At 41.3% G+C, this 22,979-nt stretch overlaps 5 protein-coding genes and 1 long non-coding RNA gene across 13 annotated transcripts; 4 read left to right on the plus strand and 2 right to left on the minus strand.

Moving 5' to 3' along the window:
* Positions 1–663: 663 nt before the first annotated feature.
* lamtor4 (late endosomal/lysosomal adaptor, MAPK and MTOR activator 4) lies at positions 664–1,957 on the minus strand. The gene is made up of 4 exons (XM_020106174.1): positions 1,814–1,957; positions 1,630–1,713; positions 1,035–1,152; positions 664–915 (listed from the first exon to the last, which is right to left on the minus strand). The coding sequence occupies exons 1-4, from the start codon at positions 1,940–1,942 to the stop codon at positions 818–820; spliced, it is 429 nt and encodes a 142-aa protein (XP_019961733.1). The 5' UTR covers positions 1,943–1,957; the 3' UTR covers positions 664–817.
* Positions 1,958–2,348: 391 nt separating this feature from the next.
* atp6v1f (ATPase H+ transporting V1 subunit F) lies at positions 2,349–3,671 on the plus strand. The gene is made up of 2 exons (XM_020111764.2): positions 2,349–2,635; positions 3,055–3,671. The coding sequence occupies exons 1-2, from the start codon at positions 2,478–2,480 to the stop codon at positions 3,254–3,256; spliced, it is 360 nt and encodes a 119-aa protein (XP_019967323.1). The 5' UTR covers positions 2,349–2,477; the 3' UTR covers positions 3,257–3,671.
* Positions 3,672–3,798: 127 nt separating this feature from the next.
* Positions 3,799–5,399, plus strand: LOC138406773 (uncharacterized). Its single transcript, XM_069519859.1, has 4 exons — positions 3,799–4,019; positions 4,137–4,178; positions 4,547–4,570; positions 4,928–5,399. Exons 1-4 carry the CDS (start codon positions 3,922–3,924, stop codon positions 5,049–5,051), a joined length of 288 nt encoding a protein of 95 aa, XP_069375960.1. The 5' UTR covers positions 3,799–3,921; the 3' UTR covers positions 5,052–5,399.
* A 3,401-nt stretch (positions 5,400–8,800) lies between these two features.
* cdhr5-rs (cadherin-related family member 5, related sequence) lies at positions 8,801–15,847 on the plus strand. Of its 4 annotated transcripts, none has more exons than XM_069519843.1 (15): positions 8,801–8,934; positions 9,097–9,248; positions 9,483–9,691; positions 9,778–9,834; positions 9,909–10,001; positions 10,472–10,558; positions 10,633–10,743; positions 11,140–11,304; positions 11,397–11,487; positions 11,822–11,928; positions 12,014–12,214; positions 13,275–13,397; positions 13,821–13,899; positions 14,792–14,988; positions 15,493–15,847. In XM_069519843.1, the coding sequence occupies exons 2-15, from the start codon at positions 9,179–9,181 to the stop codon at positions 15,736–15,738; spliced, it is 1,836 nt and encodes a 611-aa protein (XP_069375944.1). In that variant the 5' UTR covers positions 8,801–8,934; positions 9,097–9,178; the 3' UTR covers positions 15,739–15,847. The 4 variants fall into 4 exon arrangements, 3 of the variants coding, with proteins under 3 accessions (XP_069375944.1, XP_069375945.1, XP_069375943.1); XM_069519844.1 differs by having other exon boundaries at positions 8,821–8,934; positions 9,084–9,248; XM_069519842.1 differs by lacking the exon at positions 8,801–8,934 and having other exon boundaries at positions 8,977–9,248.
* LOC138406774 (uncharacterized) lies at positions 15,572–18,657 on the minus strand. The gene is made up of 3 exons (XR_011240150.1): positions 18,519–18,657; positions 15,868–15,985; positions 15,572–15,705 (listed from the first exon to the last, which is right to left on the minus strand). It is a non-coding gene; the product is annotated as an uncharacterized lncRNA (long non-coding RNA).
* On the plus strand, positions 18,523–22,070 carry irf5 (interferon regulatory factor 5). Of its 5 annotated transcripts, none has more exons than XR_011240148.1 (9): positions 18,523–18,746; positions 19,173–19,355; positions 19,671–19,869; positions 20,012–20,043; positions 20,120–20,147; positions 20,235–20,522; positions 20,888–21,277; positions 21,374–21,475; positions 21,692–22,070. XR_011240148.1 is itself a non-coding variant. In XM_020106165.2 (9 exons), exons 2-9 carry the CDS (start codon positions 19,182–19,184, stop codon positions 21,878–21,880), a joined length of 1,419 nt encoding a protein of 472 aa, XP_019961724.2. In that variant the 5' UTR covers positions 18,523–18,746; positions 19,173–19,181; the 3' UTR covers positions 21,881–22,070. The 5 variants fall into 5 exon arrangements, 3 of the variants coding, with proteins under 3 accessions (XP_019961724.2, XP_069375958.1, XP_019961722.2); XM_020106165.2 differs by having other exon boundaries at positions 21,357–21,475; XR_011240149.1 differs by having other exon boundaries at positions 18,606–18,746; positions 19,671–19,857.
* Positions 22,071–22,979: the final 909 nt, after the last annotated feature.

Below are 22,979 nucleotides of genomic sequence, written 5' to 3' on the forward strand. Positions count from 1 at the left end.
TGCATAAAATAAGAATTTTCTCCACTTTGTAAGGTTTCTCCTCGTATATTTCTCACAGTATATATTATTTCAACATTTAAGCCCTGTTATTTTATTATTAAATTATTTTTGTGTTGTGTATTTCTGAGTAACTGATTATTAAATGTTCCCTCTGTATGAACTGAAAACCTCTTTTCTTAGGATGTGCGTCTCCTTCACATCTTTCCTTGACCTCATGATGTTTTTCATAGGTGTAAAGAATTTGTGGTGAGGAAAGGAGATGGTTATGAGGAAGACCTCCCCCTGAAGACCTCTGACCTGAACTTTGTTGAACAGGATGAGACTCTGCTAATGAAAAGTCAAATACTTTGTTTCCTGACACTTTTCTTTGACCCTAATGAAAAAACAAGGTGAATAAAGATAAAAACCTGATTTTCAGTTCATTAGTCTGAAAAGGTTACAGCTTCTGATTCAAACTAAAATCATCGTCCTGTGGTTGTTCAGTTTCAGTCAGACATTTAATTTACTGACTCATGACTTAACCTCTGAATTCCCTAAGGACAGAATTCCCTTCGTCTGTGACCCAAGTGAACGCTTGTACTATATTTGAAGATTGAATTCCCTCGAGGTGTGTTTAAAATGTGTTCACAAGGATGGAGCAACAAACTGACATGGAACATGAGAAAAACATCAAGAATCTTTTTATTCACAAATTGCTTAAATAAAACAAAGTTCAAGGACTGGAAACTGATCAGGAACCAGCTGCACGTCACAGTGACCGCTGACCTCTGACATAATCATCTTCTTCGAACCGCTTAATTCTCGTGACCTCACACTGTCAGATGCTGATTGGTTCCTGTTGGTTGTTTTGTCGTTTGACCACGAAAACTTTCTGTCCAGAAACTGTCACCGTGTAAACGTAGTCATCCAGAATCACTTGAGAACAGAATACAAAAGGTGAGTCAGAGTCATCTTACAGCGCCCTCTGCAGGTTAACACTGTGTGCGTCATGTGACAGTGCCCCCTGAAGGATAACATTGTGAGACTCATAGTACCTGACATGCGTTTGAAGGGCGGATCAGCTGATCCAGGTAACCTGAAGCGACTCGCCGTTCGAACCATCTCCATCATCACACATGCCGTGTGTTCATCGTTCTCCAGCTCACCTGCAGACTGACACCAGGGGTCAGAGGTCAGGATGTCATCAAGGTATTTATTAAAGCTGCAACCAACTATCATTTTGAATGGGGTTAACCCTAACCCATTTTTTTCATTAATTGATTATTAATCACATAAAAAGACAAAGACTACATTTTACAATTTCCAGCTGTTTATTGTAAAATGCTGTTTCTATTACAGACATCTGCAACTTATGATAACTTATGATGATGATGATTCCAGATTTAGATATCTACAATTTAATTCTGACTAGCCATGACCCAACCTCAAAATGTCTTAAATTCAGCTAAATTCAAGATGACGTAGTTTTAACTAGTCAGTATGGTGTTGTAGATATGATGGACCTGAATAATATTAATACAATATTTAATTACATTATAGATGGGGCTGGGTAATATTACACTAGATAATTATCGCAAAAGTAACGCAGTAGCTGTATCTCTGTATGTGTAACGCAGTAACAGTACTCACAGCCAGTACTCCGTCCTCGCTGATCACCAGGTAACCCAGCTGATCCGGGATTCTCTCCAGACCTGCTGTCAGGGCGGCGGTGGTCTGGGGAGAGATGCAAACTAACTGCTAACAGGCTAACTGCTAACATATAAACATCACAGTTGAATCATTTCATAAAGATGAAAAATATAAAAACACCCACCATCTTCTTCTTCTTCACTTCCGTATTCCTCGTGATCTTGTCACGTGACTGATGGGCCCTTCTTCTTCTTGGTTTTGTTGGTGCATTACCGCCACCAGCTGGTGTGGAGTGTGAATCTGTCATATCCATTCTATTGAGTTTAAAAACTTCTCTGTTATATCTGTTTTTCTAAGATAATCAAATATAAGATTACACTTGTAGGGTATCTCTTAAATACAAATTTACTTGAATCTAAAGTTTTACAATTAGCTTTCTTATTTCTTGCTCAAATTTCAGACAGTGTCATATAATGTGATGAACTGTTTCCCACAATAATTCAATTTCCTTTAGCAAAGTACTTTTGATATTATTGTTTCTTCCTGTCCGTCTCATTTCTCTCACTTTCCTTTGATCGTCCTTTCATGTCTTCCTCCCAAGCTTGCAGACACATCAGTGTATATATATATATATATGTATATATATATATATATATATATATATGTATATATATATATATATATATATATATATATATATAAATCCTAACCCTGACCAGTAGGGGGCGCGGAGCTGCGTCAGCTCAGCGGAAGTTGCAGGCAGCTGACTGTCACATGACCCTCTGGCTCCGTGAAGAGGTCGAAGTGTTTTTCTCCGGTTCTCGGTAAAACGTTCATCTCTGATCGTGATGGCGGGTCGCGGGAAACTGATCGCAGTGATTGGGGACGAGGACACGTGCACGGGCTTCCTCCTCGGTGGCGTCGGTGAATTGAACAAAAACCGGAAACCGAATTTTCTGGTGGTGGAGAAGGACACGAGCATCACCGAGATAGAGGAAACGTTTAAGTAAGAATCAAACCAAAGCTCGTTCACATTAACACGTTCACTCATATTTCAATCACGTTTCTTCTCCAACTGTAAATAAGTTAAACAGCTCGGTTAATTTCTATTTGAATGAAGGTTGGTTTTGATGTTTGTTTTTTAATCTCAGTTCTGTCATTTGAGAAATCTGCCTTCGTTTTAAGGTGGTGACCCAACCAACTAACTAACAAACTGATTGATGAACTAACTAACCAACCATCCAACCACTTACGAACTAACCAACCATCTAATCTTTTAACCAACCAACTAATGAAGCAACCAACAGACTAATCAACCAATTAACCAGCAACTACCTAACTAACCAATCTTTTCTGAATTAAACTGAGACGAGTTTAAATCACCAGTAAAAACAAAAATCTCTCTGTCTCTCTCTTTCTCTGCAGGAGTTTCTTGGCCCGTAACGATATCGGCATTATCCTGATCAACCAGTTCATAGCTGAGATGATCCGTCACGCCATCGACGCCCACATGCAGTCGATTCCTGCCGTGTTGGAGATTCCATCTAAAGAGCATCCGTACGACGCATCCAAGGATTCTATCCTGCGTCGTGCCAAGGGCATGTTCTCTGCTGACGACTTTCGATAAACAAGCAGACAAACACACACAGAGTGTGATTAATAGAAATGTTCCTGATGTGTTGTTTCTATGACGATGGATGTTGATTTATAGTCCTTTTTATTTTTGTTTCCAGGAAGTGGACGATGTTTCAGTTTTCATGTGACTCCTGTTGATGTTGTTTCTTCTGGAAAAGTTTGATGTTTAATGTAGAAAATAGACGCTGTCTGTGAAGTTTTTCCTTTTTTTTTATCTTTTATGTTTTGTCGTTTCAAACGTAAAGATGAAAGGTTTATTGATAATAACCTAACTGATGATTTTGTGTCAGTGTGATTAAAGTGTTTGAACTAAATATATATATATATATAATAAAAATATAACATGACATCACTGTATGTAAATCTGTGCTCGTACAACAGAACAAAATAAATATGATCTTATCTGACTTGGGGTGAAGCTATTTCTGTAGCGATGAATATAAACTCATCAGAGGTCAGGGCCGCTGGCATCAGCTGATGATGTCATCAGTAAATATCTCCTCAGCTCCTCATCATTCATGATGACAGAGAGAAGGCCGGCTGAAGGTCGACTGAAGGTCGACTGACGCTGGTGTGTAAACAGGTTTGTTATAAATTCAGTTTCTCTGGACGAGTCCCCTTCATTCTGACTGAGAAGCTGCTCACTCTCCCTCTCTGATGATGATACATCAGATGATGAAGTCTGTTGCTCTGGTTGTCATGACAATGATGATGTTGTCTGCTGCTCCTCTTCCTCCTTCACTCAACAACAGCAGGTAAATCTGAACTGAATTAATTATTACCCGTTGTGGTTGGCTTTATGTTGTGTCGTGTCACGTGATGTCGTCACTTTGTTAACAATGATGTCACTTTGTGTTGAAATGTGTTTGCAGATTTGAGTTTGATCACTTCAACGAGACGATGGACGTTTTAAGGTCAGTTCAGACTATATTCACACGTCTGACATTATAATGTATAATAATAACAATAGATAGATAGATAGATAGATAGATAGATAGATAATGATGATGATGATTAATTATTATGAAAACAGTACGTCACTGATGTCTAAAAAAATTAACTTGACCCATTCGTTTTATTTCTGTCGTCAGTGACGGGACTTTGATGAGCAGCACGAACGACACCAAATTAAATCTGTCACTGAGTAATTTAATATCTTTTAATCAGATTGTATCAAATTAAATCAAATCTCTATCAGATTAAGTCTAATGTCTTTGAATCAAATACAATTTGTTCTTTCTGTTTGAGTTGGATTAAATCTAATCTCTTCTATGTTTTACAGCATGAATTTTCCTCAAGGCCCGTGGTAAGATTTTCTCTCTCAAAACCTCCTGACCTTTGACCTCTGACTTCAGTGAAATGATCTGATTGGCTGAGGGAGCTGCCTGCTCAAACGTGATTGGTCAAACTAGAAATAGAAAGCAGAGGCTTCCCGTCTGTTGTGTACAGATTCAGTTAATTCTTATAGAATCTGTTTATAGAGATTAAACTTGATCTCAGCTACTGACATAGATAATAATATATAAACTTTATATAAACTAAAACCGTACAAACATAAATAACCAGATTATCATAGTCATATTATCATAAAGTGTGTTATCTGTGTTTGAAACTAATGTTTCATTGATACTAAGTGATTTTATCTTCTCACCTTCATATGCAGGCCGTCCCTGTCACGCTGTGCCCTTTCCACCTGTCTCACCACCAACCTTGTCTCTTCCATGCAGTCTGGGGACGAGACTGCAGGCAGCGCCACCAGTGACCCGTATGGAATTGGAAAGAAATGACAGGAAGTGGCCGATTATCATGGGATCATCATAAGATATGATCATCAATGACTCCTCAATTTCATGATGCTTCTCACCACATTCATTGTTCTCTTGCTTCTCGTTCATTGTTCACATTCATCGTTCTCTTTCTTTCTTGTTGATATTGAATTTGTTAAAAAAGTGAATATACAGCTTCAGTTTTTTTCCATGGCAGCAGCAGGAGAGGCTCATGGGAACTGTAGTTAAATAAGAGTAAAGAGTAAATAAATAACTTTAATTTCAGAAAATCATTTAAAGACAAAAACACATTTTTGGTGAATTAAAAACTTGGAATTTCTTGATTAATAAATCAGTTTTGAACCTGTTGCTATTGTTTGTATTTTATCAATTTTATTTTAATGACATCTTACATACAATGACACATTTCTTTCCTGACATTTGGAACAACAATAATTGAAAAACTTGGTTTTATTCCACTAATGAAAATGTAGACTTTTGATTATCGTTGAATCTAAAGAAAATAACAATTCAAACAAATCATTTCTCAGAATTCTACTTAAGGTTTTATCATCATCACAAATCATCCCAGATATTAACAGATCACAGCCCTGAACTACGAAGCAGGATTTGTGGTTATCGGGTTTTCAAAGTTTTCAGTCCTACGAAGCTTGTTTCCTTGTTATCAGGGTAAATCACCATGGTAATTTGTGCTGAACAGCTATTCAGGTTTAGTTGGAGATAAGAGATCAAACAGTATAAAAGCTGTGCCCACTGACCAATCACTTCCTTTGAACCATGACATCATGTTCTTAGAGGATCCGTGGAGCTAGGGACTCGAGACAATGAAACAGGGAAAAACTGAAAAATCAATAAATGGATCTAACAGATCTAACACACGAGAAACAAACTGAGGAAGATTCTGGAACACTCACAGAAAATGTATCCTCAGGGGAAACTGAACCGGAACAGGAAGTAAGATACACAAGCATTAGTAAAATAAACAATACAATTAAAAAAGATCATAAACATAAATTAGTGGTCATGTTAATATATTAAATATATAAAATAGAGAGAGACGGAGAGAGAGAAACTTCATTCTATTCTATCAATCTTTCAAAGAGGCATTTACAAAAATAACTATTCTTAAAAACAGTTAAATAAATCCATAGTCATTGGATAGAAAGATGGTGTGACTGTTTGCTATTGGTCAGTTCCCAATGGTCGTCATGGTAGTGACGACCATAACCCTAACCCGGTGAAGCTGATCTGATTCAGCCCCACTTCCCCATATAACTGACAAAATAAGAGCACAGCAGGCTCAGCCTGAAACATGTAAACATGTGACTTGACAATGGAAACTTGTCCTGATGTTCGATGTTATTATTTACAGTCCCACACAAGTAGACAACAACAGCTAATGACATCTGGATAGGCAGCAACAAGGTGACACAAACTGAGTGTATCCATATGTCCAGAGGTTCTGTCTTCCCCTGTGACACCTGGACGTCCACCAGGTGAGATGGGTTAGGGTTAGGATTAGCCTGAACCTGAACTACATGGCCCTGATCCTCATCATGCTTATTGTCCTGGGAAACGTCCTCGTGTGTTTGAGCATCCTCACGGAGTGCTCGCTCAAAAATGCCATCAACTATTTTATCGTCAGCCTGGTAACCGCAGACCTACTGCTGGCACTGTTGGTTCTACCTTTGTACGTCTACTCTGAGGTCAGTGTCTGTGAGGACATGTATGTGAGGACATGTCACATACGTGTCCTTACCATGGCACCAGCAGCCCAGTTGAATGAACCAGAGTTAGAGCCAGAGCCAGAACCAGAAACAGAAGCTGTACTTGTACCTGTACCAGAACCAGAGCAAGAGCCAGTAACTGTACCTGAACCAGAAGTTGTACCTGAACCCGTACTTAAACCAGAAGCTGAACCAGAAGCTGTACTTGTACCTGTACCAGAACCAGAGCAAGAGCCAGTAACTGTACCTGAACCAGAACCTGAACCAGAAGCTGTACTTGTACCTGTACCAGAACCAGAGCAAGAGCCAGTAACTGTACCTGAACCAGAAGTTGTACCTGAACCTGTACTTGAACCAGAACCTGAACCAGAAGCTGTACTTGTACCTGTACCAGAACCAGAGCAAGAGCCAGTAACTGTACCTGAACCAGAAGCTGTACCTGTACTGTACTTGAACCAGAACCTCACTCAATACATTTTTACAATGTATCACGTGTGTTTGTTCTTGCGAAATTTCTAAAATCTATCAAGATTTGTCATCTTTATGAGCAGTGTTTGGGAAATAAACATCACCTGACTCATTGTCTCTCAGGTGTGTTTCTGGCTTGTTGGATGTCTTTCTTCGTTGTGCATGTCACCAAGGTCTTGTGTCAGTCAGATGCACCCTCATCTCTGTGGTTACATGGCTTGTCTACATCAACAGTGCCATCAACCTGATCATCTACACCGCCTTTAACCCCGAGTTCAGGAATGTCTTTCACAAGCTGCTATGCTGTCACACATGAAATGATGACAATTAACAAAAACACAAGCAGCAAAAACTGAGACGTTCTTCAAAACAAGTCTGACACATTTTTAAAGGCATCTGAGATGTTCTTCACGTTCCGAGTCTGGACTAAAACAGTGTCTTATATTTGTTTTGGAAGTGTTTGATGATGTCAGGCCCTTGATTTGAAGGTTGTAATAAAGGAGTAACAGTAATCAGATTACTGTCTCAGAGTTAATGTTGTCATGGTTCTGTAGCAACTAAGAATGAAGCAGCTAATACTCTATTACTGAAACAGCAAGTTTGGGTGCCATTCTCTCTAATAATAATGCAGTAATCAGAATCAGAAAAGCTTTATTGCCAAGTAAGTTTTTTACACATACATGGAATTTGTTTTGGTGTAGGTGCATGTCAGACATCTCTAAATAACTATACTAATACTATAGTAAGTAACTATAGTAACTAATGGAGTAATACTGAATCAGCTGATCAACAGGTGAGTTCAGGTGTCGTACTCTACTGAAACGGTGGTAACAAATACTGCAGTAATTATACTAATGCTGAAGTAACTGCTAATACTGTAGTAACACATATTGCAGTTATGAGTATTGTTACTTCAGTACTGTATTAATACTATAGTTATTGCAGTATAGTATTACAGTTACTACAGTATATATATAGTTACTACAGTACTTTAATGTTACTATAGATATTGCATTATATTATTGGTTTCTTCAGCAGTGTAATAATACTATAGTTACTGTGCTAGTTACTGTTAAGAACTATGTACTACACTGTATGTATAGTTACTACTAGTAATAGTAGTACTACTATTATATATATATAGTACTGTAGTAATACTCTAGTTACTGCAGTATATTTCTACAGTTATATCAGTAGTGTAATAATTCTGCACTGCAGTATGTTATAACACTTCCCACAGTAATGTACTTATTCTATAGTTACTAGTATACCATTACAGCATTACAGTTCCATCAGTAGCAGCAGGTCCTGTTGTGTTAAATTGTTGACCTACTTATCGAGCTCATTAATGCTCCGTAAGCTCTTTGCTAATTCTCTCTCTCTCTCTCTCTCTCTCACACACACACACACACACACACACACACACACACACACACACACACACACACACACACACACACACACACAGCAACAGGCTGTGCTCTGTTCTCTCTGAATAATGAAACAAGTATCTGCTGCTGAAACATGAAAATGTAAAAAGATGAAAAAATGAAAAGATGAAAACTGTGACAACATGAAGCTGAGATCAGCCTGAACAGACGGAGAGAGAGAGAGAGAGAGAGAGAGAGAGAGAGAGAGAGAGAGAGAGAGAGAGAGCAAACCAAGTGCGACTAGACCCACGGAGAGAGGTAAGTAGATATGTGTGTGTGTGAGTATGTGTGGGTGTGGTTCTAATGTTAATATGTTCAGTTTTTTGTCTCTTCGGCAACAACAACATAATAAAAGCAGAGGACAACTTTTTACAGTGTCTTAAGTTTTGCACTGTGTCACTGGTGAGTGTTGGTGTTCAGGAGGACAAGCACAAAGGGAAGGACGAGGACAAAGCAGGGGACGAGGACAAAGCAGGGGACGAGGACAAAGGGAAGGACGAGGATGATGCTGAGACGCTGCAGGCTTCTGCTGTGGCAGGTGGTTCTCAGGTTATCATATCATGTGGTTACAGGTGAGGACACAACGTTCTTTAATGTTCTCTTCAGGTTCCTATGATGTGAGAAAACTCTGTGGACGAATCTGTGATAAGAAAACATGAAAAGTTACTGATCATTGAACATTCTGTTGTCATGACTATAGATCAATGATCAAATTATTTCTCATCACCCCTACCAGCCTCTATCGTAAATCATAGAAACATAACTTCATCACCATAGTTCACATCTCTGTCTGTGTTTGTCTTCAGCCGGTCCGTGTCTCGGCGGGTCGGACATCTTGGCATCGGTCAGAGAGAACAGTCCGCTCGGTCAGTTCATCGCCAACATTAGCATCAGCGGAGATCAACGAGCGAACGCTGTCAGACTTTGTCTGAGTGGAGACAATGCCGACTGGTTCTACTTAGAGGGTCGAACCATCCGACTCAACACTTCACTCTCCAGAGTCCTGGACAGGGAGGTACACATGCACAACACTCACCTGAGCATCATTCACCTGTGAGTAACACCCGGAACATACATCACTGACATGTTTCTGATTCTCAGGTTCAGGGGTCGGTGCTGGTAGCAAAGCTCACCTGTTATGAAGATGATGTCATGCAGGTGAATCAAGGGTGTAAACACTTGAGTAGGGCTAATGAGTTCACCTAAGTTACCTGTGATACCTGTGTTCTCAGAGTCAGTTCAGGATCCTGGTAGAGATTGTGAATGAAAACGACAACAGACCAAACTTCCTGCAGGAGACGACTGGTCCATTCAGCGTCAGTGAGGTAAAATGTAGAGGGTGACCACAACTCAAACCACGCCCACTTTCTGACTGACCAATCATAGAGTGAGGTAATGCCTTAAATGTCTCATGGGACTGCCTTTAAGATACAAAAATAAAATGGAGGTTGTATTTTAACAAGCGTAATCCAACTCAGCCACACTCTAGTCTGTTTGTCCAGCATTAAATCTGTATGCCATTAGATGATCAATCAGCTGATTGTTAAAACACGCTTCATTGATGAGCTGATTTGTTCCATTTTAAGTTCAGCTTCAGTTCGTCTGATATTAATTAAGGAGCGAGTTGTCTCCTCAGCTCATTGGGCGAGGTTTTTCTGTCATATGATGACAGTTGACGTATTTATAAATAAATATAAATATATAAACTTTATATAAACTAAAACTGTACAAACACAAATAACCACATTATTATGTCATATTATACCATCATAAAATGTGTTTTCTGTGTTTGCAGCTGACGGCTGTGAACTCTGTGATCTTCACTGTAAGAGCTGTTGATGCAGACAAAGACATGATCAGTTACATCATCGATCAATCATCAGTGAGTTGTCCACATACTTCTGTCCTAAATCAATCAACTGTAGTCACATGACTGAATGTACCTGTCACCTGCAGCCGGACGCCGCCTTCTTCAGGATCGATCTACCAAACAGCGGCAACATCATGTTGGACAAACATCTTGACTTTGAGACAAGGCCTCACCTGGAGTTCATTATCTGGGCCCAGGTATAACCGAGTCCACACCCGAGAACCGATCCAACCAATCACACTTAAATAAAAGGATCAATAAACGAGCAATGAACGCTCAATAAAGTAAAACATCTTTGATACAGAAACTGTCACTAACTCAAACTCTCCATGATGACATTGTGGAGGTGGTTCAGAGCAGCTCTAGATGAACCAGGGAGAGTTGATTGGCACAGCTCAGATTAGTTGGCCAGTTAACTCTCCTTAACTCAGCCCCGCCACGGGTGCTATCAAGCAGAGACTGCTGGACACTTTAAGTGAATGGTTCATCTCTGGCACTTGAGGGGAGCCATTAATGATTATGTGTAATAATTGAAATGAATGAACTTGAAAAAAACGTTTACTTCAGTGAATAGATTTTTTTTTTCTGACCAGGAATCAAACACAGATGAGAAATTCAACACGTCTGCTCATTTATCTGTGAACATCGAGGACGGAGACGATCAATATCCTCACTTCCTGCCCTGTTCACCTGTCGCTCCAGGTGTTCCTGTCTGCATTAACCCTGCCTACACCACCAACATCACACACAGAACACAGGTAAACACACACATTCTATAATACAGAATATAGAATAATATCTTCTGAGATTAAAGACAGATAATCAAAGTATGTGTTTGTGTGTGTTTCAGAATGTTGTTCTGGAGTTCTCTCCTGGTCCAATCAGAGCGGTGGACGGAGACAGAGGAATCAACATGTCTCTGATCTACAGCATCCTATCAGGTTGTTTACATAAAACGTGTCTCACATCACACGTGTCTCACATGGCGTTTGGGTTACAGTCACCATCAGCTGATGATCAACTGATTGATGAACAAGTTTTCTGTCAATATTGTTAATAAACATTGATCGTATCAAACATATTTCTCACGTTCAGCGATCAATTGAAAACTTGCTGGTGTGACCAAGTGTCACACGATGAGACACACTGTGATTTAAAACTTTGAATAAATGAGCTCCACAGTTGGTTACGTTTGATCAGTTTAAGTTTGCTTACCTAAAGTCAATTGAACATGACGACTGCAGAGGTCATGTGACTTTCAGTTTGCCCCTGCAGGTGACGATCAGGGCAGGTTTGAGATCAACAACACGACAGGTGAGCTCAGGTTAACTCGAGCTGTGGACGACCGACGACTGATACCAAACTTCACACTCAAAGTCATGGTAATAATTCTACTTCCTGTGTACAGTTTCAATCATAACCATCAGAACAGAGTCTGCTTTCCTCACCTGTCCCCCCCTCGTCCAGGTGTCTCAGGTGGACGACAGGCTGAAATACAGCGTGGCGTTGGTCGTGGTCAGAGTTTTGAATGAAAACACGTTCCCTCCAGTTTTTAACAGAACCACTTTTAAAGGTTTCATCATCCAGAGCTCTAGCCCGACCTCCATCGTCTCAACCTATGGAAACCAGGTGTTACAGGTCCAGGTGTCCGACCGCGACTTCTCTAATGTAAGAACATGTGCTGCTCTACCTATATTATCACATTATCTGTGAAGATTCTCAATCATTCAGGTGATGGCATCGACCAAAGTTATACAAGCTCACATGTGGAACAGGAAGTTTCACCTTCTTCAGTTCTAAGTGACTGACCAATGTTTCAGGAGTTTAACCTCTGTCGGTCTTCACCTGTGTTGAGCAGAGTCACAGTTTGAATGGCAGAGACCCACCTGCTTTTGTGTGAGTCACACGAGTGGGTCTCATGCTCTTCCGTCATTAGGGTCATATGGGTTGGGGTCATTAAGGTCATTAGAGTCACATGGGTTGAGGTGTGGTTGGATCTCTCTGTGGAGAGAACTTGGATCAAAGTTTGTGTCTTGAACCACCCCCTCCGTTAGGTGATTGTTTTTGTATGCTTCCCCTTGTCCTTGAGGTGCAAGGGAGCTGTTGAGTCCTGGCCTGAGGAACTGGTTCTCCTGTGCTGTGCCATCCATTTATGTCATAGTTGTTTTGTTTCCCCAATGTATAGGTCTGAGCAATCCTCTTCTGGTCATTTCTGGGTGTTCTGTCTCCAGTGAACAAGTTTCTGCCTTGGGTGTCATTGAGTTTGAAATGTTTAGGTACGTGGTTGAACATCATGGTTTCATCTGTGAGCAAACTTATTCCTCTGGTCTTTTTCTTCCATTTTTGATATAGTGTTTCTAACCAGGTGTTTGATGATGTCATATGTTACAGAATGAAGGCTGATAAAGATGCATTTGCGATGCATTTTGTAGCCACTGGTAGGATCTCTCAAGGTCTAATAGGTGGCTGTGTCTCTGAGAAGACCAGTCACATTAGTGTGTTCAGTAGTCTGTACCACTGTGAATCTCAGCCGGAAGGAACGACCTGCCTCTTTAACATAAAGACTCTCAACACAGGGGCAGACCCACAACAGTTAAACACCTGAAACCTCCCATTAGTTGAACTATAGGTGAAGAGTCTTCAACAAACACACAAACAAGTCCAGTTGATTATATACACTTATCACCTAAATCACACCTGAAGAGTCATCACTGTCGTCCAATCACAGGGCCTGAATCCAAACATCCGCTACTCACTTCATCCTCTGTCTGGCTTGTACCATGTTACTCAGATGGGGATCCTGATCGCCAGGACGGACCAACTGCACGCCTTCGACCGCCACATCCTACAGGTGACATTACCTGGGATACACACAGAATCATCAGGTGACATCTGACCTTTAACCTATTGTATTAAACTTCAAAACTACTCTATACATAGATGTTGCTTACATGTTAGATATGTGTTGTTAATGTTACATATGTGTTACTTACATGTTACATATGTATTCTTTCTTCAGTTGCAGAAGTGGTAACAGAGATTCTAGAGAAAATAGGGTGACCCACAGTTTGTTTTCATAATTTTTCCAAAACTTTGACTGATCTCAGATCGAATCATTGATTAGACTGAAGGTTCAAACTCAAATCTTCAAAGTGTGAAACATCACATCTCACCTGTTTTTTATATGAAGCTGATGGATTTCACATGTTCACGTGAAACATGTGAAATCATGTGTTCCAAGCTGTGAAACATGTTATGTTTTATCGTTGTTCAGGTTGTAGCTAGAGATGAAGAATCAGGAGAAGAAGTTTCAGCATCAGTTGATGTTGAAGTTCTGCAGAGAGGACAAGCAGGTGACCAATCACATAGTGACCATTACAACATGTGATAACAATATATAAAATATAACATATATAATATATAAAACATAATCTACCCCCTAATTCCACAAATGTCTCTCTGTCTGTATGTGGAACTCACATCTCACGATTCAATCATTAAATCATGTCATGTTCAATATAAATCACAGAGAAAGTTCAGTGTTAAGTTTCATTTGAACATGTAATTCTCTCAATATTAATAAGACTTGAATAAACAGTTGATCGGTCCTCTCTAACCCTAGTCACGGAATCAAACCTCAGGTCAAAATCAACAAAGATCATTTTTATAATCAGATTATTATTATTATCTTGGACACAGGAGCTGATCTTTATTATTGCAGCAGCATTAACAGAATCACTAATCCTGATTAGCAATGTGTCCTCAAAGTAAAAGCACTTTGTCTGTTTTGCTGCTGTCATTTTTTATACTGAGCTGAATTACAGAGCTTTTATTTTGAAAGGTTGAGAACTTGGGCCTGAAGATTGTGTTGGGTGTTTAACAGACATTGAAATAGCCGACGTGATCTATGAAAAAATAACAGCAGTTCAGTTAATTATTCAAATTATATATAAACCACACATACGAACAGTAATAGACAAAATTCAGTTTCATTTTCATGAAAAAACTATAAAGTGCAGATAAACCAGGGAGGATGAACACATACTTTTCTAACTTCACTCTGCACCACAGACTGTAAAAAGTTCAAACTATAAGTGTTGAAGTGTTTGAGGATGACTAATGACAAGGAATAAGTATCAACACAGGACAATAGAACACAACATTACACTACACACACACAGCTTTACTATATAATGGTGAAATATCCCTCATGGTGCATTCACTGACATGAACTCTTTTCTTTAGTCCCTCATGGTGCGTTCACTGAACAGCAGATGTTTGGAGATATGGACACTCGACTGGCCGGAGGAATTGCAGTATTGATCGCACTGATGTTTATATCAGGTCTTCTGTTTCTGCTGCTTCGATCAGTGAAGAGACAACGTTTACAGAGCGATCCTGAAGTGCACACGGCTGTCGCTCTGGAAAAACATCCAAACGTGGTAATGAACAGTGACACGTTTACACACTGATGAGAAGGGTCGGCCTTTAAAACTGGTAAGGTTGGAGGTGGAGACCAAACACTGACATAAAACACTGATCTGAGATCAGTTCACGTAAACTTATTGATCTGTGACTGATATTCAATGATGACATCACCATTGCCTTCTAATCTGCAACACATTTCATTCATTCTTTAACATGATTTGTTTGTTTCAATAAACTAAGTTTGTTTTGGACAAAAGGAGACATCAGATATGTTTACATGTTGTAACTTCTGTGGTTTCACGAGGGGAGTTCAGACACTTTATACTTGTGATGTTGTGATCGTCAGTGTGAACTTCCTGCTTCTGTTTATGCGTCATCTATACTTCATTGTGCATGCGTGTGTGTGTGCATCTCAGATGCTTTAGAAAAAAATGGATCCGTGAAGGTGACACGGACTTCCTGTTCCAACACACTCAATTAACAGGGTTCTCTCTCTCTCTCTCTCTCTTGCTGGTCAGGTGACAGGTGCTCGACCCATCTTCTCTGTCGACGAATCTTCATCTTTCAGTCGTCATGGTGACTCGTCGTCAGAGAGTTTTCGTGGGGTTTACACTCGCAGACTCTCTGCTCTTCATCATCCGTCATCATCATCGTTTCACACTCACCTGTGTCCTGTTGTCGAGGGAGCAGCAGCTTATCAATCCACCGCTGACCAATCAGCAGAGACTTCACTGGAACAACAGCCAATCAGAGACCAGAAATAATACAATCACTGATGTGTAATCACTTTTCTAATGATGTCATTCATGACTTTGAAATATAATCAGTTTCAGCCAATAAAATATCAGATAGATGATGTCATAATGAAGTGTTTGAGTAAAACACACACACACCCGTCTCGCTCTGGCAGCTCAGCTGCTGCCTTTTAAACCTGAGGATCAATCAGCTAACAGCCCTCACATGCACTGATTGATCCTCTGGTACCTGTGGATGTTCTCTACTCGTCCATGCCTGCAATGTAAACACATGATGATGTGAAAACGCAAGCATGATCCAGCTCTACTTCCTGCGGAGGCTCAGCTCCTTCAATGTCTGCAAAATGCTGCTCCAGATGTTTTACGAGTCTGATGTTGCAAGCACCATCTTCTTTGCTGTGGTGTGCTGGGGTGCAGGCATCACAGCAAAGGATACAAACAGACTCAATAAAGTCATCCGGAAGTCTGATGTTAGCCCTAAGATTGTCATATTATGTTATCACTGCACATTACATATATATATATATATATATATACATATTTATATATAAAATTCCCCTCACAGTCTTTCTCAAGCTGTCGTTGCTGTAGATTCTTGTCGATCAGTCACACTTAGCATACAGCTTGATATTATCCATGTAGAGGTGGTGACTGATCTTTGCTCCACTTTGAAATCGGAAAATCCGAAACCACTCTTTGCGGAGATCTGGCTCAGGGGGCTCAGGCCTATGCAGAGCAGCAGTGGGGTCATAGCATCTCCTTGTTTTATGCCACACTTGATGGTAACTAGCAATTGGCTTCGAGTTGGCCTCTGCAGTTGTTTTCTACAGCCCCATTGAAGGCTCATAGTGTCTGTACAGTTCCAAGCATTCCAGGATCCATGTGTGCTGCATTGAGTCATAGGATTTCTTGTAGTCAATCCAGGTGGTGCACAGATTGGTTTGTCTGATTTTCGAGTCTTGAGTGTCTGATCTGTCATCCAGTAGCTGGTGCTTGGCTACCCTGCTGTTGCTATCAATTCCTTTCTGGGCCCCTCTCATGTATTGAGTCCTGTGCCTTCTCCCTTTAGCCACTATGATGCCTGACAGGAGCATCCATGTTGTTCAGAGGCAGGTTATTGGCCGGTAGTTGGATGGGACTGCTCCCTTTTGGGGGTCCTTCATGATAAGGACTGTACTGCTCTGTGTGAACCTTTCTGGGTTAGCAGCTGGTTAGTAGGCGTGGATCATGTTAGGGCCCGGTGCTGTCCAGCTCTTAATCTAAGTAGATCTACCCTGGTGTTATTAACCTGCCACTGAGAGGACACTTTGGATAGTCTGGTGGAGAAAATCCTGTTTATTCTCCTGGCCTCTCCCTCTTTGGTGTACCTCTTCAGGCGAGTGGCCAGAGCTGTCAGTGTTTGTTTGGCTGTCTCCAGTAGAGAGTTTGTTGTATTTCTTGGGAAACCCTTTCTTCACACGCCTTTGTGCAATTATGATAGTTGGCCAACTTCGTGTGGCCTTGATCTTGGCCTTATCCTCTCCATGAGGGGTACTGCTCCTTATGGTTTATGGCGTAGTCAAGCACGTCTAGAATTATTGCTGCTCTAGTGTACATCAGCTTGTTGGTCTCAGTGATGGTATAGTGCTTATTGTTGCATTCACATCTTCTAGCAGACTTTCTGAAAGGCCACCCGGTTTCCATCTTAGCTATGGTCTTCAATCTCAGGTCAGCTACCTTTGCATTAAGGCTACCTGGTTCCACTGGGGCTAGGTACCCAATCTCAGAGTATGGGGATGATGATATCTCCCCTCTGACCTGTCGTTATGGCACCCCCTTGCTGACATCGTTACATCGTTGTTGTACTTCATTGATCTCTAGTTGTAATAGCAGTTTCTGATTGAGCACATTGGAACACTGAGCTAACAGCTGTGTCTTTGTTAGCTTAGATGTTGGGTTTTGAAGCATCCATTGATCTCACATACGCTGCATATATCCCTTCATATTGGGATTGCTTGTATAGTAGCATTTCAATAGTCCCATATTCTCTGCTCTCCGTGTAGGTCTTCTTCCTGACGCAGATCTCGTTGTCCCGGTTAATGTCTGAGCCCGTATGACTTTGCTATTAGCAACACTTATATCATACACATATCTGAAGTAGGCTGGTAGCAATAAGGACCTTGCCTAAGGATCCTCACTGGATTTGTCTTTTAACACCTTCAGCCAATCAGAGCAGAGTTGTGACGTCACAGAGGTGCTGCAGCTGGAGAACATCTGGCTGACTGCAGCCGGCTCAAGAGGTCCTGGCTGCAGACATCCACTGTGATGTTTTAAGGTCACATGATGTTTTGCAGCACTGGATGAAGTCAGACAATTATAACCAGCATGCATTGTGTTAGGACCAGCATGCATCACATTAAGTTAGCGCTACACATCACCGCATCAAGTCGAACGCACCTAATATTGTTCCGCCTCTGGTGTGGGCGGAAAAATAGGAAGGGAGTAACCTGAGGTTAACAAAGTTCTTCTTCACATGTCGAGAGACCAAACACAACAGACACTGCACAGTTCTGCCCTCAAGATAAAAAAAAGACAAAATCACACAACAGCTCACACACACACACGCACGCACACGCACACACACACACACACACACACACACACACACACACGTGGTAACGAAAGGTTCATTTTTATGTTTGAGTAAATAATCCGTTTTGTATTTTTCTGTCTTCATGTTACAATGAGTAAATAATTATGGATGTTTCCTCTGACAAACGGAGCTTTTATTTTGAAGGTGGTGAACTCACGTAGGAAGAAGAAAGTGGTTGTGACAGACTTGACTCTGGTCTCAGTCGAGGAGCTTCTCGTTTCTTCGTCTCTTCTTTTCTTCTTTTCTTTCTTTCTTCTGTTGATTCGTTTTGTTTTCGTGTCTCAGCTTCATTTTGTTGGTCTGTTTGTGACGTCACTGTGACGTTTGTGACGCTCCAGAGGATCAAAGATCGGAACCAGAAACTTTTTCAACGAACTGGAACCAGGTGAGTTCATCACACACACACACAGTAACACAAACACACAGTAACACTCACACAGTAACACTCACACAGTAACACACACACAGTGTGGGTTAGGGTTTGAGTCCCATTGACTTCCATTCATTGTGAACAGTCTCACCCAAACCTTTATCTCGAGTTCATGACTCACGCATCTTCACCCAACGAACATTTACCTTGATCCAAATCAATGTCGGATCAGTGTGATTTGAAGTGGTCCGGACTGATCACATGACTGATCACATGACTGATCTTGTGACTTAGACTTCCAAAAACTTTTAACAAAATCATTTTGAATAAAGTATTAAACTTTATTTATCAGTGTTTGTCTTTCTCTGTAAGGGCAGTTTCACATGTTACTGTTACCACGGTTACTCCACGGTTAGTGAACAATCGTCATACATGTTGCAGAGCGCTGACATGAGCGTCCAGCCTCGGAGGATCCGTCTGAAGCCATGGCTCCTGGCGCAGGTGAACAGTGGCAGGTTTCCTGGTCTCCAGTGGATCAACGCAGAACAACGCCTCTTCCAGATCCCCTGGAAACATGCTACACGCCACACGTCGACGTCTGATGAAGAAAACACTGTCTTCAAGGTGTGAACACGGATGACAGACAGTTTGCGACCACACTGTGGGTGTGTGCATGTGTGAGGAAGTGTGCATGTGTGAGGGTGTGTGCATGTGTGAGGAAGTGTGCATGTGTGAGGAAGTGTGCTGGGCGTGTTTAAGAAACAGGAAACATGTTGAACGTTAGAAATGATGTCACTTCTTCTTTTCTGTTTTAAATGAAGCAGTCAGTGTTTTCAGGAACACTGCTATTTTAACATTGTTGAATGTTCTTTTAAACATACATGTAAATATAAGCATGTTTAGATATGGCGTGTGTAATCCCTGCACTGTGTCTTGCAGGCATGGGCTCTTGAGACAGGTAAATATCAGGAAGGTGTTGATGAACCTGACCCTGCCAAGTGGAAGGCGAACCTTCGCTGCGCTCTGAACAAGAGTCGAGAGTTTCAGCTGAAATACGACGGAACCAAAGAGACGCCGGTTCGCCCGTACAAGATCTACGAGGTGTGCGAGCAGCCAGCGAGTGCAGGTGATGTCACAGGTGAAGTTTTGCTGTTGAAATGTTTACTTCAGAGTCAGTGTGTTCTTTATTCTATCGATCACAAACAAACAAACATCTGAATCATTTAAATAATTACTAATTTCACATGATATCTGATTGCGGTTGTTGTTTTTTTTTATAGGTGGCTTTGATGATGAGGATGATGATGAAGAGGTGCAAAATTCAGTGTAGAAATATAAAATACATCTCGTTCATATTTGTTGATTATTAACTCCTATTTAATTTTCAGATGCCAAACCTGATGGACCTCACCATCAGTAAGTAACACTGCACTGTCTCCATAGAAACCAGGTGGTTCATGATGTCATTTGATGATGGAAAGGTATGATGTCATGTCTCATCAGATCCCAGGATCAGTGACCCCTCCCCCTTCAATCAGTTCAGTTTATCTTCCAATGAGGTGTTTGGGCCTCATCATGTGATCTCGATGCCCCTCCTCCCTGTGACTGCTGACCTTCAGGCCCCGGGTCAGAACTTTGTCTCTGGACTCTCGACCAGACTCCAGGACTTGAACTCTTTGCCGCCCCCTGCTGCCTCTGTTGCCCCTGGATCGGACCTGATGGAGGCCAGCAGCATAGGAGAGATCCAGAACCAGCAACCCTGCAAGTACGACCTGCTCAGCAGTGTCCCACGTGAGTGAATGCTCTGAGCCTTAACCTTTACTTCCCTGTGATGATGCTGAACAATCAGCAGATTTATTTTCTGTGCAATCAGGTCCAGAATATTGGACCAGATCCTGTGTCTGACCCTGTCTCAGTTCAGTTTGTGGTTTTCATAATCAAGGTCTGACAGAGCAGTGGATGGTGTTGGTACATCGGTATCTAACCTGAAACCTCCCAGTCTCATTGTCTAGAACCAGGACATAACCGTTTTCAGGTCCTATTTCTCTGTTGGAAACTAGTTCTGTTATGTGGAGTGAACGTCAGGATTATGAGGTTTCAACAGTTCCCCTGTCAGTGTTGACATAGTAACAGTCTCAGTCCCTCTGTTGCTACAGTAACAGATCTGGACCTGAAGTTCCAGTACCGGGGTCGGATCATGGGCTCGCTGACTGTGAGCAACCCTCAGGGCTGCCGGCTATACTCTGGCCATCTAGAGCCAAGCCCGGAACAGGTTGACCTGTTTGGACCCGTCACTCTGCAGCAGGTCCTGTTCCCAGGGACGTCTGAGATCCAGAACCAGAAGCAGCGGTTCTACACAGAGGCCCTGCTAGACGTGATGGACCGAGGCTTGATCCTGGAGATCTGGGAACAGGACATTTACGCCATCCGGCTCTGTCAGTGTAAGGTGTTCTGGTCTGGACCGGGAACAACCGAACAGAGTCCACCAAACCCCCTGGAGCGGGAGAAAAAGATCAAAGTTTTCAGTCTGAATGACTTCCTTCAAGGTGAGGAGTCAAAAGTTGTGTCAGAAAGTGTTTGGATTCACCTCTGAGCCTCCTGTTGAAATAAATGTTCTGTTCTCAGCTCTGATCCTGTTCCAGAAAGGTGAAGCTACGAACCCTCCACCCTTTGAGATCTACTTCTGCTTTGGGGAGGATTGGCCTGACAAGAAACCCAAAGAGAAAAAACTCATCATCGTTCAGGTCAGAGGTCGTAAGACATCAGCACCTGATCAACCTTAACAACCAGTTTACTGTCTGAACTATTAAAGATTCATGATGCAGCTTCTTCATAAAGAACTAAAGCTTCAGAAGCAGATTTATTTTTTAACTTTAAAACTACATCAAACACTTTAACATGGTTCTTATCAACCTACATTAAAGTGGCTGTTCTGGTCTCAACCTGGTTCCTGTCTTCAGGTGGTTCCTGTTGTGGCTCGCATCCTGACAGAGATGTTCTCAGGAGAACTCAGCTGGTCGACCGACAGCATCCGACTACAGATCTCAAACCCTGATGTCAAGGACCAGACGGTGGAGCAGTTTAAAGAACTGCAGAAGCTCCTGCAGAGCCAACACATCCAGGGTCCCTGGACCCCCAACGTGCCCTGATCTTCACATCCAGGGGCCCTGGACACTAGAACCCTTGGGGGGTTTGTGGTTCAATGACCAAAAACATGTTAACAGTTTTTAAAATTGATTAAACTGTTTAAATTTAAACTGTTAAAACATTTTGACAGTTCACCTGTTTAACCAGTTTGTCTGTTTTCAAAAATTAAATAAACTCGTTTTCTTTCTTTCATTCGTCAAGTTTTTGATTCATCAACCAGAAAACAAATCATCTGTGAACTGACTTGACACAGGGGGCAGCACTGAGTCTGTTCACTATTATAAACTACTGAAAAACAGCATTTACCATAGAGATTTATTGTCCTCAGCGGATGAACCTTTAGATTTTGGAGAAACTTCAATCCAGTAACATCACCAGAAAATCAATCAACTGATATTTAATTAAATCAGTTGTGACACAACAGGAAGTCTGGTCTTCTGGTTAGGGGTAGTTAATAGTAGTCTTTAATAGTCTGTGGTGTGGTTTCTGCTGGTTCAGGGTTAGTAAATAGTTTTTAAAAGTAGTTGAGACTCCATCGGATGTCTTCTTCTCAGCTGAAACCAAAGGACAGGTGTGATGAGGCCATCACATGACCCAGAAGGCAGCAGAGACCTCACCTGTTCATCAGTAGCTCTAACCCTAACCTTGAAATCAACTCTGGTCACATGTGTTCCGGTCAGATGATCTTTGAATTTGACTGATTCTCTCAGTAAATTGTGACTCAATATTAATGAATTATCGCATCAATCTGAAACTAAAGAAATGAGCGACATAGGATCGTAGTCAAGCTAGCTTCAATCGTCCACTGCTGCCACAAGAGGGCAGAATTACAAAATTAAAGTAAACAGGAAACATCAGGAACAGAACAGTGGCATCACTTCATCAAATTATAAGAAGTTGTGAGCTTCGGATCTGAATAGATTCAGTGCTGCCCCCTTTGGCAGATCAGCAGTTAAACACAAATTTAAAAACTGTCTTCGTTAGCCACAGGGTGCAGCAAAGACTCAGACTAATTTTACCTGAGCAAAGGCGAGTTTTTATCTTAGTGATGAAAACTGTCAGGGGAACTTTCCCACCCGCTTCGGGCGAATCAGACGTCTT

This window comes from Paralichthys olivaceus, chromosome 23 (assembly GCF_024713975.1).
Source record: "Paralichthys olivaceus isolate ysfri-2021 chromosome 23, ASM2471397v2, whole genome shotgun sequence".
NCBI classification, from domain to species: domain Eukaryota; kingdom Metazoa; phylum Chordata; class Actinopteri; order Pleuronectiformes; family Paralichthyidae; genus Paralichthys; species Paralichthys olivaceus.

Excerpts from the sequence above, each read along its gene's own strand:
- lamtor4 (XM_020106174.1), bottom strand. The coding sequence starts at position 1,942 with ATGGATATGACAGATTCACACTCCACACCAGCTGGTGGCGGTAATGCA. Across the intron at positions 1,714-1,813 it reads AAGTGAAGAAGAAGAAGATG|ACCACCGCCGCCCTGACAGC; the intron begins GTGGGTGTTTTT and ends ATCTCTCCCCAG. Across the intron at positions 916-1,034 it reads GCCCTTCAAACGCATGTCAG|TGATTCTGGATGACTACGTT; the intron begins GTACTATGAGTC and ends TCTGTTCTCAAG.
- atp6v1f (XM_020111764.2), top strand. The coding sequence starts at position 2,478 with ATGGCGGGTCGCGGGAAACTGATCGCAGTGATTGGGGACGAGGACACG. Across the intron at positions 2,636-3,054 it reads GAGATAGAGGAAACGTTTAA|GAGTTTCTTGGCCCGTAACG; the intron begins GTAAGAATCAAA and ends CTTTCTCTGCAG.
- LOC138406773 (XM_069519859.1), top strand. The coding sequence starts at position 3,922 with ATGATGATACATCAGATGATGAAGTCTGTTGCTCTGGTTGTCATGACA. Across the intron at positions 4,179-4,546 it reads GAGACGATGGACGTTTTAAG|CATGAATTTTCCTCAAGGCC; the intron begins GTCAGTTCAGAC and ends TATGTTTTACAG. Across the intron at positions 4,571-4,927 it reads AATTTTCCTCAAGGCCCGTG|GCCGTCCCTGTCACGCTGTG; the intron begins GTAAGATTTTCT and ends CTTCATATGCAG.
- cdhr5-rs (XM_069519843.1), top strand. The coding sequence starts at position 9,179 with ATGATGCTGAGACGCTGCAGGCTTCTGCTGTGGCAGGTGGTTCTCAGG. Across the intron at positions 10,002-10,471 it reads GTCCATTCAGCGTCAGTGAG|CTGACGGCTGTGAACTCTGT; the intron begins GTAAAATGTAGA and ends CTGTGTTTGCAG. Across the intron at positions 11,488-11,821 it reads GATCTACAGCATCCTATCAG|GTGACGATCAGGGCAGGTTT; the intron begins GTTGTTTACATA and ends TTGCCCCTGCAG.
- irf5 (XM_020106163.2), top strand. The coding sequence starts at position 19,164 with ATGTTGCAGAGCGCTGACATGAGCGTCCAGCCTCGGAGGATCCGTCTG. Across the intron at positions 19,356-19,670 it reads AAGAAAACACTGTCTTCAAG|GCATGGGCTCTTGAGACAGG; the intron begins GTGTGAACACGG and ends TGTGTCTTGCAG. Across the intron at positions 19,858-20,011 it reads CGAGCAGCCAGCGAGTGCAG|GTGGCTTTGATGATGAGGAT; the intron begins GTGATGTCACAG and ends TTTTTTTTATAG.